The 17,254-nt window shown below is 41.3% G+C and overlaps 1 protein-coding gene across 2 annotated transcripts; it reads left to right on the top strand.

Annotated features, from left to right (window-relative positions):
• Positions 1–2,134: 2,134 nt before the first annotated feature.
• LOC307228130 (troponin T, fast skeletal muscle isoforms-like) lies at positions 2,135–16,644 on the top strand. 2 transcript variants are annotated; one of them, XM_079997666.1, is made up of 15 exons: positions 2,137–2,264; positions 5,574–5,613; positions 5,744–5,757; positions 7,681–7,815; positions 9,645–9,662; positions 10,055–10,072; positions 10,991–11,009; positions 11,143–11,188; positions 11,883–11,999; positions 12,091–12,168; positions 12,336–12,449; positions 12,596–12,705; positions 13,368–13,458; positions 15,620–15,660; positions 16,344–16,644. In XM_079997666.1, the coding sequence occupies exons 2-15, from the start codon at positions 5,594–5,596 to the stop codon at positions 16,378–16,380; spliced, it is 858 nt and encodes a 285-aa protein (XP_079853792.1). In that variant the 5' UTR covers positions 2,137–2,264; positions 5,574–5,593; the 3' UTR covers positions 16,381–16,644. The 2 variants fall into 2 exon arrangements, with proteins under 2 accessions (XP_079853793.1, XP_079853792.1); XM_079997667.1 differs by lacking the exon at positions 10,055–10,072 and having other exon boundaries at positions 2,135–2,264.
• Positions 16,645–17,254: the final 610 nt, after the last annotated feature.

Raw genomic sequence — 17,254 nt, 5'->3', positions numbered from 1 at the left:
GCCCGGGGAGCAGTTAGGTTAAGTGTGTTGCTCAAGGGCACATTATCATTCTACCAGGAGGAGACGGGGATCACACCGGCAATCTTCTGATTACCAGACCACACACTCTACCTCCTGAGCCACTGCTCACTACAGATGTGTAGATTGTAGCATTTTCCTGATCTTTTCCCATTTCTATTTGTATTTATTGTATTATATGTATTTGTGTATTATATGTAATTCCTTCCGTAACTTTCTGCAGGCCTATCTGCATTCTCTAATGGAACTCGGTCCATTGGTTTGCGCAACACCTCTCAGGTTGAGGCAGACATGGGCATCCTTTAAAAAAGGAAGCCCCTAATTATTTGACCCATAGAGGAATCACTTAAATACACAAGTCCATGAAGTCAATGACTCGACAACCGTATAGTCCATAATTGTATCTTGGAGAAACAGGCTGAAGAAACCCTGTTTAAGGATATTGGGAAGAAGAGTCACCTTGTAAGAAATAGCTGCTGCTATTTTTATAACGTTGCTATGCTAGCAATAGTTTTGTCAGACCAAGTTCATCGCAGACAACTACTTGTAATTTGTTACCCAGCAATGCCTATCCTCATAATCTGAACTCCTCAAAATACTGTAAGAGGATTGAAGAGGGAAAGCAGGTAGCCTCACAGCAAGAAGGTGCTGGTTTTGGCGCTGCCCCCTGCTCCCAATAATTATACGGGTTAAACACAAAGGACAGCTTCACATTACAACAACATGTTACCATTGTGAAGTTAGCTTGCTGGAAACAAACTAGCTATTTCTTTCAGTCTACTCGTGCTTCTTTGGTAGGGGCTTTTAAGGCACGATAAGTAATATTTTTTTTGCTTGCTGAGCAAATTGACCATGATTTAGTGGCGGGGGTTCGATAATGCTGTTGATCAATGTCAGTCAGGCCAGTCACCTCGATGGCTGCTGACATTTCAAGCTCTCCAAACTGGCCCTCCAGGCTGACTCCAGACTGTTTAGGAGGAAATGCCCCTCACGCCCAGACCTGTCAATCTCCGCTCAATCGTTAACCCCTACTTATATCTGGTTTCAGTTATGTTTCAACATTCAGCTACCGCCGCAAGACCCCTCTGCTACAAAGGCTTAGAAGCCTTGTGGAGGAGGAGCATCACTTTTGGCAATGTTGCTGTAGTTTATATGGCTTCCTTTAGCGGTCACTATTTGTAGCTGTCCAACGTTGCTGATTACGTCTTTGTGGCAGTTCCGCCTGCCATGTGCTTTTTCAGGGCCCTCCGACACAGAGACACAGGCAGAGATGTTGCAAACACATCAGGTTATTGTAGAGAGTGGCAAGATAAGACAAGCTGGGCAAGCTGAACATTGTCGTGACAGAGGCTCTCCGTGCGTGTTGGGGGTTTTACCTGTTGCTCGTTGGTTGCTCTAACAAACAACAGGCGTACAGCCGCCTTTATCCCGGGCACGATTACCTAGACCCAAGACAGGTGTGGCTGCTTAAACCAAAAACCTCCACACCACAGTGTGGGGGTCTTTTATACAAAGGAGGATTTCCCAACTAAACTGATTTGTGACTAATTGGTTGGTCACTTGGCTAACCTACCATTCCGACTATATAACTGACTGACAGTTGAACTATCTTAATTATTTGTGGGCTGACTGAAGGACTAACTTATTGACTAAATAACCGTCTGACTGACTGAATTAACTTACTGAGCGAATGACAAACTAGTTGACCAAGGACTGCATGATGCCTGACAAATGAGCTAGTAGTTTATTGACTGGCTGACTGAATGACTGATTGGCTGGCTGAGTGACTGCTCACTTACTGTCCAAATAAATGTCTAGTTGTGTGCCCTGCCTTCTGGTGTAAGACACAGAGACACGCATTGTCTGGATGCCAAGCTGATGCGTAACCCCAGGTTGTCAGTGAAGAACCCCCTGCCCCACGCCTGTCATAGCTATTGCATAGATTAAACCCCTGTAGGATCATTCCTAGCTGCCTTGTCTCGCAGTAAATATAGCAACAGTGACTTCTCAGCTGCTCCTTTCCAAAACCCGAGCCCTCTCCCATCCATAGTATTTCATACATCTCCTTATCCAAATCCAGCCGGCTAAGATGTCAGCTGGCTACCTCACACACATCCACAGCCAATAAGGGGCCTCACAAGCTCAAGTATCATTATAACACTAGGACTAGGTTCGGTGACCAAACAGTGCAGTTCCTTGCAGACAATCTCCATCACCACAGGAGCCTTCTCTTCTGCTGCTCTGAGGTAAGACGGGGAGCAGGCTTTTGGGGAAAAGGCAACAGCCTCCAAATGATGGAACAAAGGGCGGGAGGAGGAGGAAGACAAATTCTAAGGAACAGATGTGGAAGTGGAGTCAACCTTTCTGTTTATTTTAGACACTACATTTAAAGAGGATAAGTTACAACAAGCTGTAAAACAAACCTCATAATTCGTCAGTAGTGAAAGTGCCGGGAGGTGCATGGATTAGTGACAGTGTTTTATAAATATAAACATATAATTTATGCTCAGGTCGGTAAACAGTCTGGGTCATGATTTGGAGTCCAGTTTCTAGTAACTTTTCCCCCCTCCGTCCACCAATTAGAGAATTTTAGGTGAAGACATCCAAATGACCATTGGTTTTATGGAACAATTTCACTATGGAAAGAAGTCAATGTGGCAATCCATTAATGTACATAGGATTCCTATATGCGTGTTTTAGTATGCCTGGAAATACATCAATTGGAGATTTAGGGTTAGTTCAAAGTTCAGTCTGGAGAAAATAGCTTCTATGTATTCTAGTATAAAAGTTTGTGTATGGATTTTTGTCAAATACCGTTAAATATTTTGTCACACAAGTTTAATTACAGATGCCGATTTACATCACGATTGCCTGATGTACAGTGATGGGTTTTATGAAAACCAATGGATGTAAAAAACCAAATAGTAATTTATGACACATAAGCGGCATTGAATTATCCAGGACTAGCAGGCGAGGCACCAGGGGATCATTCCACGTGACCGGTGTCCGTCCTGTAGATTAGCGCGCTGAGCATAGTGCTAACACCGTGAGAACAGATGGTCTAATTTGTCCGAGGTGACCGATCTTAAAATATGTTCGGGCTAAAACGTGATATTCTGTCTGTTTGAATAAAAACATCGACAGAAGGCCATGCGTGATATCGAAACAGTTCCTCGTTTCAATCATCCCTAGACCCCTAAGAGGTGAACAGATACATAAGACCTCCCCAAAGACAATGTTTGCTTATTAAGGCCCGTATTAGGACGCTCGCAGAGAATATAATACAGTGTTTCAAATGCTGTAGTTCATTTAGTCACGCATCTTCATTTGGAAGTGAATATGACCACAAAGAGAGAGAACATTGGAGTTATTTTCCACTGTATTCAAATGTGGTGAACTCGCCTTTCATCTTTAAGGCTGACGACTGGTATGACTTGAGACATACCAATAACATGCGGTCTTAATTAAATCCTGGCACCTGATCCCCTCCACATTATCAACACCTCTGGTTATTTAAGGACACAAAGTGTCTCTGTTGTCGGCAGAATAAGACGTAGGAATGTCTCCCCCGGGCCTGTTTTCATAGCAGGTGAGGTGGGTATAGTGTTAAGAAGGGGGTGGATTGTTAAGAGGTGGGCATATCATGCTATTTCAAGGGAAATAGCATTATAGGTGAATATACTGTAAATGGGCAGGGAAGGAGGAGGTCTATATCTGTTTATCTGCGGATAAACTGCACTGAAGCCACTACCACCGCTTTGTCTGAAGAAAGGGGACATAATGCATCGGAACACCTTGTCAATCAAATGCAGCGACTTTTAGAAAATGAACTCATTCATTTCAACAAATTCCAAAATGTGTCATATTTCGATGGCTGCTTGTTGAGTATTTAGAGCCCTTCAACGCTTTGTGAGATGGAGAGCGGCAAACTTCCACCGCCCGCAAAATAGTTGTCGAACTGCAGCCAACCAAAATGAATACTGGATGAACAAAGGTCTATCCATTTGTTCTACGACGCCGAGGAGATTAGGAAGCCTATTATCTAAAGAAGGTCTTCAAGCTGATTAATTTGGCTGGTGTGAAAAGGCTCCAAAGGCAGCCATAAGTCACGGGAGGGCACCTTACCATCAGGAGGAGCCTCTAATCCTGTCCATACGATGAGCCAGACAAGGAATGGATGCAGCGGAGGGATTAGAAAAGCTATTTGGACAAGGCTCACAGCTGATGGTCAGAAATATGATCTCCATCTAATCCCCAAAGACCTTTGCAGCTGTGCAGCACGGACAAGTGTGAAACAGTCATCCAAAGACACTTCACAAATAAATATATGTGTATCAAAACGGATAGCGAATGGAGATTCTCCCATTTGACCTCCAGTCTGCTGTGACTGTGGTCCGAGTGCTCTAGGCTCTTCGGGTCGCCCTGGAATCGCCCAAAATAAAAGGACAGCACATCAACTGCTGACAAAGGTTCTGGTGCATTTATTTTACTTTGACAGTTGCACACGAAATTAGCTGCTGACATTACAATACATGTCTATCCATGGAGGGGGGAGAGATGCTTTTGGGCCCGGGTCTGAGGTAGCGCAAAGGATATGGACTCAGTCTTTGAACCCCCCTACCCTTACATATTAGTTAAATTGACTCCATCCTGGAAACCACAGATAGGAGAGTGATCAGCCCATTGCCTTACATCTTGGTAGCTTCACGTCCTGTAGTGTACACCCTGCTGACCTCAGATCAAATTGTAGTGCTTGATTCCGTTCTAGTCAGTGGTGGGATAAAACAACATTTAGCGGATGCTGTCATCCAAAAACACCTTAAATACATTTGTTACCAGTTGAATGGACTTTTCATGGGCCATTATAAAAAAAAAAGTCTTCAGAAGAAAAAACGATTAATATCATTAGGGTTGCAGAGTCAGATAAGGTTTGTTTTTTTTAATAACACAGACAGACAAGAGGGTGGCTAGAAAGCAGATTTGGAAAGATGGGGTCGTAAGAGGGCAACTAGAGGGGCTTCGGCAGCAGCCTTGCTGATGGGGCGAGTGTTATTATTTTGAATAACAATTTTGAATCAAACTTTATCAGAATAATAGTTCTTATTCCATATAAAACTGTGTTTATGCTCTATGTAAGATATCATTTTACAAATACAACCCTAAAGAATCACACTTGGCAAACCATCACTTGCGCCACAAGTCTTTGGTGCAGTTCATCGCTCATTTAAGTCACGATGATTGAGCAGGTTGATGAGATTTGGTCTTATTCCAAAATGGATACGTAACACTTGTCTATATGGGGAACATTAATAACTCATGCTCTCGATAACCGTGGTTTGAATATTGATAGGAGATGTTTCGCTTGTGTAACATTCGAGGAGTGCAGGGTTAGGTGTGAATTGTTTGAGCCAAGGACACGCTGGCCCTGCTGGCAGTTTCAAACAAGGTGATGTAAGGGGTCAAATGTGTGATATTTATATGTTGGCATATTATTTTTTCAACCCATCAATCATCCTCTCATCACTCATGGACCTCAAGTTTTCTTGTCCCCTCAGGTGTAAAGTCCATTGCCACCATGTCTGACACTGAAGATGTGTAAGTAAAAAAAAAAAAGAAAAGTACTTTTTACTTAGTTTATTATAACTGTGACCCAGCCTTCTGAAAGGGAGACCGATTGGATCGGAGTGTATTTTGTATTTTAACTGTGTTTTCCTTCATATTTCAGCGATCAAATGGAGGGTGAGTGAAAAATAAATTACATCACTGAAACATTGATTATAATGATTATATATTATATATTGATTACAATTATTACAACTATGTTTAATACTTACATGAATTTGCAACATGGCCAAATACAGAAGCTAAAGGTTATTTTTTACAATTTTAAGGACATATAGTATATGAATTGGGATTCCAAATCAATAATAGCTAACATGCAACGTTTTTACTTTTATTCTATTTTCCAATCAGAATTATTACATTATAATTATTATTATACTATGATGATGATGATGATGATGATGATGATGATGATTGTTTAGCAGTTAATAATATTTATGTATTTATTATTATTATTATTATTAGTATTATTAGTATTATTATTATTAGTATTAGTATTATTAGTATTTGTATTATTATTATTATTATGAAGTAAGTGACAAATTTGTTGTTGTAATGCTTGTTGTATTCTATTTCTTAATGCTGTGTCTCCCCTATGTGGTGACCTGGGTAAATGCAGCATCACTTATCACTTGCACGGATTGGTCAATAATTAAAAGTCAATTAAAGCGTCTGTAAACCGTATGTTTTACTTCAAGTAATAGAATGTTTGCAATGAACACTCTTGGCCAAATCTGCTTCCAACACACAAATAGTTACATTGAGCACCATCTAAAAGTTTTTAATCTAGTTTTATGTGTAAACTGTAAACATTCACTAACAGCCACAGACTGCCACATATACACATACAAACATTATATATGTACACGGCATGTGTGCAGTGGTGATGTCAGATATTTTCAGGTATGAACTTGACAAGTTTGACGTGGTACGTCAGGTTTGAATGCTAATGTACCACCTAAATCTTGAACTGTGAAATAACAAACGTTTGTTTCCATTCCCCCAACATATGTTTTTTTTTTTTTGCCAAATCGGAAGACGAGGAAGGTAAAATTGATCGACTCCCAAGACATTTATGAGTTTTTCTTTTCTTTCTTTTTTCAACTGTTACCAGTGGACACCCTTAATCTGACATGTGTTTGCCACTCACTCTCGCTTTTATTTATGTATTTATTGAACACATTTAAATATGATCTTATCGTTTTGCTATATGGTCTACTTATGTATATGTGAAACGTCTGCAGGAAATTGCAGCCACATTTAACTGCCATTGATGATCATAATGTACAGTACTGGATTGCAATGTCCTGTTTGAATGAAACATAACCAAAGCCTTTATCTGTCTTTCTTATTGTCAAAACACCTATAAGCGTGTTTCCCCGTAACCGTTTCACCCGATTATTAAATATTGGATGATCGTGTGTAATCCTCGAATGCACTTGAATCCTTAAACTGATCATTTAAGTGTTAATGTAAACCAAACTAACCCCCAGTTCCGTGTCGAACACATCAACATTAAGGGTGACTTTTTTTCTTTCTTCTGACCTTGAGGCCTGTGTCAAATGGTGCCGTTGAGGAAAAAGAAGAAAAAAAGCAATTGGGCTTTTTTGATTTTCCACTTTTTTGTTGTTGTTGTTGTTGTTGTTGTTGTTGTTTTATTGATGCATGCAACGCGTTTCCAACACAAGTATCTCCAGTCGAGGAACTGACACCACCATCGTCCGTTCATGTCACATCCCCGTCAACGCGACGGCCATTGACCCATCCCCCCCGCCCCCCCCCGCCCCCTCCCTGTGATGTGCTTCATGAGTCTCTCCTCTCTCCCTCTGTTTTCTCAGTTCTCAGCATCACTGCTCACCCCTCCCCAATCCAGCTCTGCCCTCCACACCCATCCTCTGTGTCATTGAAGTAATCTCTCCTCTTTTTCTTCCGTTTCTAACGGCTCGGCCCGCACCTGTGATCTTTGTCGCTAATCGCCTTCTTCCGATACCCTTCCTCTCCCTGGCGGCTTGCTGCATGCTGCGTGCCCCCGCCCCCCAGAGGAGGTAGTAGAAGTAGAGGTAGCTCCTGAGGCGGAGGCCCAGGTAGACGCAGAGCCAGAGCTAGAGGCTGAAGCAGAGCCAGACGCAGAGCCAGAACCAGAGGTGGAGGAGGAGGTGGTGCATGAGGATGAAGGTATGTGGACCCATGCAGGCTTTTATCCATTTTACCCCCCCCCCCCCCCCACCCCCTCGACTCAAAAGCCGCCTGGTCCGTAGGCTAACTGATCCAGTTAGTACTAATATATATAGACCCCTTCCGGTCCCACCGGTGGTCTTTTCCTCTTCTTCATCACTGCCAGATGAAGAAAGGAATGGGACAAGGGAAAAGGGAGGATACAAACTTGAGTGAGTTTGGAATGACTTTTCCAGTAACATAATTTGTTGTTTCCCCCCCCCCCCACCAATATTGATGTTTTTCTTTGGTTTAGCTATTGTACTGGCTTAAATCATTGTGCTGAAGACAAAGAACCTTCTCAATAGAATGATCTCTAAGCCTTACAGTGCGTGAAGACACATAATAGCCTAATAATAGCTGTCTTTTCCTGAAACCAGCCGTCACACAGTTCCAGACTGCAAACCACGTCCAAAACAGTAGAGAATTATCCAACGTTACAGGAGAATAATCCACCTTCTGTCCATCATTACTGGCTTAGATGTGCTGAAGCCAAGCTTGGAATCCAGGAACTTTTATTTGACAATGTAATAATATTGGGAGCAACTGTAGTTTTAAAGAGAGACTTAGAACAATATATATCACAAACCGTTGAAATGTATGTAAATGCTCTTATATAGAAACCTCTTAACATATTGGGATCTCTCAGGGACGCTGTAAGGGTTTCTTCCCCATGTGCCCCAAGGCCTGTTTTATAGAGATATAGATACATGTTTCGTGAATATATATATTCCAAAATATGATACTCTGATTCCAAACATCAGCCAGTTAGACATTTGACTCTTATTCGGCCTTGCTTGCTTTATTAATCCTGATATTGTGCGAAAAATTTGACATTCACGCTTCAAATATGATCTCAAAGGTTTTAATACTCATATCATATATTGGATGAGCAACATCTTTCACAAATTTGATTGTGAAAAATGTGTTTAAATTTAATGCTAATATCTGAGTACGTTGAGTTTAAAGTCAGGAATTCTGAGGTTAAAGCTACAATTTTGAGTTTAATGTCAGAATTCTGAGGTTTAACTCATAATTCGGAATTTCGGGAGTTCTTTCTTTGAAAGAAGGTACAGGAAGCCAACATATCTAAAATACATTAACCTCATTCCTCACCTATAAACACCCATTGTGTTGCAAATGTTTTGCAGCCTGACCCTCTCCATCTCTGACCTGTAACAAAACCAATCATATATAATAAACCATTTTACTGTCTCTCCTCAGTTCAGCATCTGTCTCCATACTGTGAGTGGGGACGTGGTGGTTGAAGATATTTGTGACTTTGTGCTTTCTCTCTGTGCACCGGTTGCTCTAAACGTGTTTACGTCAGGGTGTTATTTTAATATTCACCGTTCAAGTCTTGCTGCTGAGGTGAATTATTTACTCGAATGTATACAGTATGTGTGTATATGTTGATATGTATATAGTTATATGTACAGTATATGTTGTTGTTTTTTTACAAACTGTTATCATGCAAAGTTGTAGCCACTGTAAAGTACAGTTTTTAATTGTAAATATGAAAGAATATTGCTACATCAATTAGGAACAAAAATATCTGAATTGGCTGTGTAAACGACCAGGAATGGTGTAGTTCTCGTAAGTTTTGTGGACTTTCGGTGGCTACCGCTGCATAGACCTATAGGAATAGTACTGTCATAGTGGTGCTCCGTTTGGGCCAATGCAATAAGCTCTGTATGGTTGCATGTTGGGAAAGGTGCAGCGTGGTGCTGGCGCCTCTGGTCACTAATGTTGTCTATTCTGCTCTTGCTTTGGATGCTTTCTGCATGCAGAGGCCTATGGAGAGGAAGGTATGTGCATCCACTTTATTCTTGCACTTCTTCATTGGAACAACTCACATTTGCAGCTTCAGATTTGATGTTCCAAGGCCAACTGGTAGCCCAGTAGTTTAAGCAGTAATAATAATAATTAAAAAAAAAAGTTGTATGTTAATGGTTGCTTTCAAATGCCCTCCAAGAACAGACAGACTTTTGGAGCTAGTTAGTTTTTTAGGGTCTGACTGTGCCGTCATGGGTGATGCAGCAGGACAGAACACTAGGGTGAAGGAGTCAGAAATGATAAGTCTAATAATGAGACTACCACACCACTTCTCAGTGCTCACCTATGTTCTGCTTCTTCTTTGTTTTTGTTTTTTTGTTTTTTTAATCTTCATTTTGCATGACGTGCGCCCCGCCGCCTGCAGAGGAAGGAGATCAAGATGGTAGTTTCTGTTTCCTGCTGATTCGCTGTTTGCTTTGCTTGGGGTTGTCCTGATTGTTGCTTTTCTTTTGCAGTTATTTTTTTACGAGATGTTCTCACCATAATATGCTAATCACAAATATATTCCTCTAGTCATTTAAAAGAAATCCCTGCTTTTTAATGGGACACTATTAACGGTGACTGAACAGTCAGGTGTTGTTATGTAGTGGTCATCATACCCTGATGTGTGCATTGGAGACTAAAATTAATTAAATAGGAATTGTATGTGGTAATAGATAGAAGTCACACTGTAGCCTACTCATATGAAATTATTTTTATTGTTTGGATTTACACACTAACGCCCACAAACAAATAACATTAAATTAAAACAAGAAACGTATGTTACATTTACCTAATCAAACGGGATTACCTGTGTCTGAACCTGGGTAATATAGTGGGAAAGTAAGTGAAGTCCTGTGAACTGTCCAAAGCCTTGTTAACTCTCAATCAAGTATTTAATCAATAACTTTTTGGTGCCCAATGAATGTGATTTGTTTCTTGTGTCATCGCATTTGTGTCAATGCATTATGCATCAGGTAATCTGACATTTACCATTCAGTATGTGCAAAGTAATAATGCCGGCTTACGATGCTTCTCTATTATCTATTACACTGGTTCATTCACTGGAACAAGGCAACTTCAAATTAAAGCACGACTGGAAAGGAATCAGTTCCATTAAAATTTAGAAATAACAAACTTTTGAAATATCGTATCAAAATTCTGCCCCTCAGATGTAACTAGAACTTTTTTTTTTACAACCCCCACAATTAACCAGATTTCCACAGTATAATACTGCCTGCCGATGCTCAAAGCCACACTTTTGTCTCCGTCAATTAATATTATTTACCTCTCTGTTGTCATGGTGATGCTGAACAAACAGAAGAGAAGCCAAAGTTCAAGTGAGTCCAGGCTCTTTAAAGGTTCTCAGTGATATACACAGTTTACTGTGTGCAGTTTACTTATGTTTTACCAGTTTTGAGATATTTTTACAGTTCAATCTGTGAAACTCCTTCTGTATTTGACTTTCCTCAGACCCACCGCCCCAAAGATCCCTGATGGCGAGAAGGTGGACTTTGATGTAAGTTGATATTTCAATGTGTATCATAGTGGTGGTACTGTGTGCTTTGCTTGTGGAGCCCTCAAGCATATGGAATAGATGATTGGTGTCCGTCCACTTGAATTCCATTTAATCAAGAGATTCAAACGTACAAAATAATGCTGTGCATTGTAGTGAGCGGCTACGCTGAAGCATTGCGCTGAGCATTGATCAAGTTCACCTCAAGAGGGCGTCTTAATCATTCTATTTCCCTGACAGAACCCTCGAGTGACCTTCCACCCACCCCTACTACTAGGCCTTCTATTCATAGTGGTATACTTGGTATACTTAGTAATACTTATTAACTGATGTACACTCAAAATTAAGACAGAACTTGATTAAGAAGAACCTAATTCCACTGTCAGTATAGTCAATGAGAAGTGTATTCTGAACCGGAAAGAAATGTTGAATGCACACAACCATGTGATATTTGGACCAATTGCAGACAGTGGAGGGTTGACGAGCAATCGGTAAATATTTTTGCGGCCTGCACACACCACCGCACCCGAACTGAAAACGCAATTGCTTTTGTTCAGCAATTCCTTCTCAACGCGTCTCTCACAGTTCTGTTTCGCCGTTCGTATTTCACCTTGACTGTACACTTTGTTTTCCCCCCATCGCCGCAGATGCACTGTCATAAAGTCGCTCTCTGTTGTTTGGTATCTGTCACTTCCAGGACATCCAGAAGAAGCGCCAGAACAAGGATCTGATCGAGCTGCAGACCCTGATTGATGATCACTTCGAGTGCAGGAAGAAGGAGGAGGAGGAGCTCGTTGCTTTGAAAGCAAGAATTGTGAGAATCGACTTGAATTTGAGCGAGACACGGCTGAAACGACAATTCCTTGGGTGGGGGGGCAAAAACTCTTGTTATGTTGCGTTCACAGGAGAAGCGTAGGGCAGAGAGAGCAGAGCAGCATAGGATCCGTTCCGAGAAAGACAAGGAACGCCAAAGCAGGCGAGAGGTAAGAGGCAAATTATGCGTCATCACAAAGTTTGGACCATCCCAGCGCCTTAACCAAATCCAATTTCTTCTTTGCATTGACAACACCGTTGAGGGGCTGTTAATTGCTGCTGTCAATTCAGAGGTTTTTCAGCCCGCCTTTAACGTGGTGACAATGTCTTTCAATAGGCTGAGAGGGTGAGAAAAGAGGAGGCAGAAGCCCACAGGAAGGCTGAGGATGACGCCAAAAAGAAGTCGGCCCTGACCAGCATGGGATCCGGCTACGGCAGCCACCTGCAGAAGGTAAACTCTTTCATCATTCGAGAGAGGTGTTTACTGGCCTCTCTAGCCACCCCTCACGTTCACACGCTTCCACCAGAAATTCTCAGCCGCAATCTTGATTCTTTCGCTGCCGAGTCCTAAACGCTCTCATGGCCGCCCACGCGCAGGCTGATCAGAGGAGAGGGAAGAAGCAGACTGAGAGAGAGAAGAAGAAGAAGATTCTTGCAGAGAGACGCAAACAGCTCAACGTCGACCACCTCAATGACGACAAGCTGAGGTGATACACAAGAGAACTGTACTGCCTGTATGAGAAGACCGGTGTCATCAATACAAATAAAACACAAAATAAAATTATTTTAATCACTGAGTCTAATACTCAGAGCATCGCTGTTTTAGCCAAAACCACTTGTGGCAGCTTCAGCTGCCACCTGGGTGGTGTTCTCAGAGTCCTCCACACAGAGACACAGGCAATGGGGTTCAAATACACACCAGTTTTATTGCAGAGAGTGGGCAAGGTGGAACAAGCCCGGAGCAGATGTAAAACACGTCATGACAAGGGCTCCTCTCCTGTGTGTGTGTGTGGGGATGGGGGTTTTACCTGTTGCTCGTTGATTGATCTAATGAGCAACAGGCGTACAGCCACCCTGGTCACCCTTGGAGGTATCATTTCTAGGACAGGCGGTATATAAGGACTGGTTTGGAAACTGCAATTAGGTATTGTTGTCTCTTCCATTAATGGAAGTATCAGATTTGTTGGAACACATAAAAGACCAATTAAATTACTGGTCTGAAACTAGAGGGTCAGGTAATTCGACACTGGTGGAGTTGCCCTATTCAAAACTCCGAACAAGTGAAGTCTCAAAGAGAAACAGATATTGATTTACAAATTTTCTGAACGCTTTTGTTGTTTTCATTTATATTTTTATTTTTTTATTCCAGAGAAAAGGCGAAGGAGCTCTGGGATTCATTGCACAACCTGGAGTCGGAGAAGTTCGACAACTTGGAGAGACTTAAGCGGCAGAAATATGAGGTCAGAAACTAAACTGGTCACAAGAAGGAACCTCATTAGCACGGAGATCTGTGGAGTGAATGGTTACTGTGAAATGTATCTGTCTCAGTTACGAATTCCATTCTGCAGCACTACTGTGCAATACAGGGGAGTTTAGACTCATAGTTGTAAAATGAAACATTTAGATATTTCTTAGTTTTAGGTCGGTATTGTAGAACCGTAATTTTACCACTGGTATTTATCTCACTTAGCCTGAGATTTAAGGAATAAACCTAAAGGAGATTTCAGTTTAAATTCCGGTGTCCTATGCTCGCTTTAAGTTCGATGTCTTTCCATATGGTGCGCTAGGGGGCCTCGTGAATTGGTGTGGATTTTTTTTATTTTTTTTCATAAAAACTCTGAGCATCCCTCCATCCTATGAGTATCCCAATAATTTGAACTAGAAAAAAAAGGCCCTTAAAGAACTTGGTGGGCGGAGGATAGGAAACACGCACATGTGGAGTTTGGACTTTCGTGATCAAAAGTTTATCTCTTTTTATAGATTCGGCCCTCTACGTGAATGGAACTCTCACAGGCTGCTGGGCTTGTGACCCACGTCTTTTTTATTTTAGCCCATGCCTTCAGCACAAAAGTAATCAAATGCACATATGTCATCTGAATTCATTACATAGGATAAATCAACAAGGTGAATAAGCAAAAGTAACAATAAACTTGGCACTTCAAGGATTGTAAGTAAGAAACCTAGTCTGATAAATTACATTATTATACCGTTCAATATCGGACATTGATGAAATATTGTTATTAGGGATCCAGCGCTAACCCTATTATTGCTGGGATTTTTATTATTATTATTCTCCTTGGCATTTTTCGGGCTAAATGTCTGGAACATGACTGAACCCACCCATCGCTGAACCCACCTTCATGGTTGACATCTTGTTAGAACCGGGACATCTCAGACATCTTGTGGTTCAAGTTTGATCCCTATCGATCGCCATTTGGAGTAGGAATTAAGGAAATACCGACAAAAATTTACTGGAAGTTGAAGAGCTTTAGTTATTTGATTGAAGTACCTTGATTATTATTTTTTATTTTATTTTATTTTTTGCCGTACCATGAGTCGGCGAGACGAGTAACCAGGAGACAACAGACCGGGGGTATTGTTGCCTGCAGCTATTTGAATTTGATATTATACAAAGTTATAATATAGTTACAGTAGTTTAAGGAGATAAGTCGTTGGATGAAAACTTCCGTGTTGGAAGACTTGAGGGTTGATTGCCAGGTGAGCTTTTTAAAGCCGGCGACACAAGTACGCGTTTAAAATTACTCTGAGACCTCGGCAGAGTGTGAAGGTGACCTGATGGAGCGGTGACCGGCGAAAATTCTGGGTGCAAGATTATCACACCACCTGGTCGCCTTCACGCTCAACCCTGGTCTCCTGGTGCTTTTAAACGTGCACTTGTGTTGCCGGCCTTCAAAAGCTCGCCTGGCATCGAACCCTCAAGACCTCCACGACTAACAACTTTTCTCCTTGAGCCAAGGAGTCTCAGTAAGCTTGGCTGTCTCTTCCAATCATTTGATCCAAAGAACAAGACTTGGATGGAAAAATCAGGACTTCGTTTTAGAACCTGTGATAGCAGCGTCTGAACCATCATGCAACCAGGTTGCCTCCACGTTCAGCCGTGGTCTCCGGGCGCCGTTAAACGTACACATGCGTTGCCTGCTTTCAAAATATATTTTCAAAATATTTTTCTGTCCAGCATAGAGAGTTAGCCAGTTAGCGGCTCATGGTTTGGGTGTCATTGCCTCTGTTTGGGATTCGGAGCTCTCGGCTCTTTTCGTTCCAGATTGGAGTCTCAGTTAGGCCTGAGTGACTGCAGTGGGGAAGAAAACGAAATGACTGTTTTGCTTATGTGATTCCCGACTCCTGCGTAATTTAATATAGAATTTGATATATACATAATCTTGTCCCATTGTATTCTTCCAACTGAGTGAAAAGTGTTTGAATGGTTCAATTACAATTCTCTTTTAGCTTTGCCCACTGACAAAATATTTTTTGTTTACTAGCCATACTTGCATTAAGCAAGGTTAAGAAGGCCCTCACATTGGTCCTGCCTGGGAAGCAAATCACTAAAGACTGCCCCTGGATGTCAATACAACTCGCTCTCTCTGCATTTTCTTCCAGGTCATCTCCCTCAGAAACCGCATTGATGAGTTGCAGAAACAGTAAGTCCCACTCCATTACTGAATAGTGGAAATAATTCCTATGGCGTGGTGAAAATAAACCAATTTTCATAATTAAGGAATCCGCAAGGTTTGAGAAACATACAAATCCAGTAGACCTTACCAAAACATCGGACTTGGTTTCCCTAACCATCTAATGCAGTGATGCAACCTCTTGCATATCAACGACCCTGAATGTGACATGAATTAGGCCACAGAATTTGATACGATTTTTGTCTCTGGGACCCCAATCTGATTTTTATCGTGAGATATGATTTAGTCCAAAATTCCAAACCTGTCTATGGGTTAGGGATATGATAGTTGAAACTATGATGGAAACATCATTACAATACATTTTCTCAATTCTCATACTATATTAATTACTGAACATTTGATGAAGTCGCTAACATCTAATAAATAAAATGATGGTAAAGGTAAACTATTAATCATTTTGCTGTATGGGGACGCCCTGGGACCTCTTGCTCTTGAAGGAACCATGGGGTGCCCGCACCCCACATCGAGTACCACTGATCTAATTAGTGCCAGTGGCTAGATCAGCACTCAGTTCAGATGTTAGAAAAGCCTTCCAGTCCATTCCGTTGGTTTAAACTTGAAGTGTCACTAGATGGCACTGCAGCAGTAGCAGCAGCACTGACTCCTCCTGTCTGCCGCTTGGCGCCCTGCAGCAGCAAGAAGGGAGCCGCCGCCCGCCGCAGGAAGTAGGCGTTGCGTCTGACCGCGGGCCGCCCGGAGAGGAGCCACCGCGGCCGGGCGGCACCCAGCACAGTACCCGGCGAGACCCACAGCATCCAGGACAACACCCACTGAACGTCTTACCGTCGTGTTATTGTTCTGTATCAAAATCTACTGAATTAAGTCACTTATTTCGTTGTTTCACAACACCGTTACATTCATTCTCATGATTTTGTTTTGTAAATATAACTTTACAGCTGAATTGTAGCGAAATAAACTCTTCAAGGTCATGAAGTTGGTGTTTAGTGTGAATAATTCTTATTTTTATATGTAGGCCTACTGTTTTAAGGTATTATTATTATTATGATTATTATTAATCATAATAATAATAATAATAATAATAATAATAATATGGGACAGTCAATAGTCAGTATTTGGTAACTAAGGCTCTATTTGAATGAATAAAAATAGTAGATCTATATGACAGTGACACAAACACACTGTAGGTGCATTTTTTCGAATGTATTATTTTTATTTATAACAACTCAACGAAAACGAAGGTTAAATCATTTCAATACCCTCGCACCAAAGTTTATAGGCCCGTATAATTAATTGAACTTTCTCAGTAGACGGGCGTTTATTTAAGGTAGAATACATAAATTACATATTTTAAAATTGTTTGGCCGATATTGAGACGAACGTTTTTAAATTAGAGGTTTTAATGTAAGCCGCTTACATTAAACTATTTGTGTGGGCATGTTTTATCCAATTTTGTAATAGTCCAATCTCCATAACCATGGCGCCGATATTACGGCAAAAAAACAATTAATTCATTTCACTAAATGTAGAAATCAATCCATATCTTAGGGGGCAATTCACAACAATTTGGTTTGATTTATTGCGT

This window comes from Zeus faber (genome assembly GCF_960531495.2).
Source record: "Zeus faber genome assembly, chromosome: 3".
Taxonomy (NCBI): Eukaryota; Metazoa; Chordata; class Actinopteri; order Zeiformes; family Zeidae; genus Zeus; species Zeus faber.
This window is presented reverse-complemented; position numbering and strand designations above follow the sequence as displayed.

Bases quoted from the DNA above. Each gene is read 5' to 3' on its own strand.
- LOC307228130 (XM_079997666.1), top strand. From the start codon at position 5,594: ATGTCTGACACTGAAGATGT. The intron at 12,450-12,595 runs GTAAACTCTTTC...GCCCACGCGCAG, and splicing joins ACGGCAGCCACCTGCAGAAG to GCTGATCAGAGGAGAGGGAA. The intron at 13,459-15,619 runs GTCAGAAACTAA...ATTTTCTTCCAG, and splicing joins TTAAGCGGCAGAAATATGAG to GTCATCTCCCTCAGAAACCG.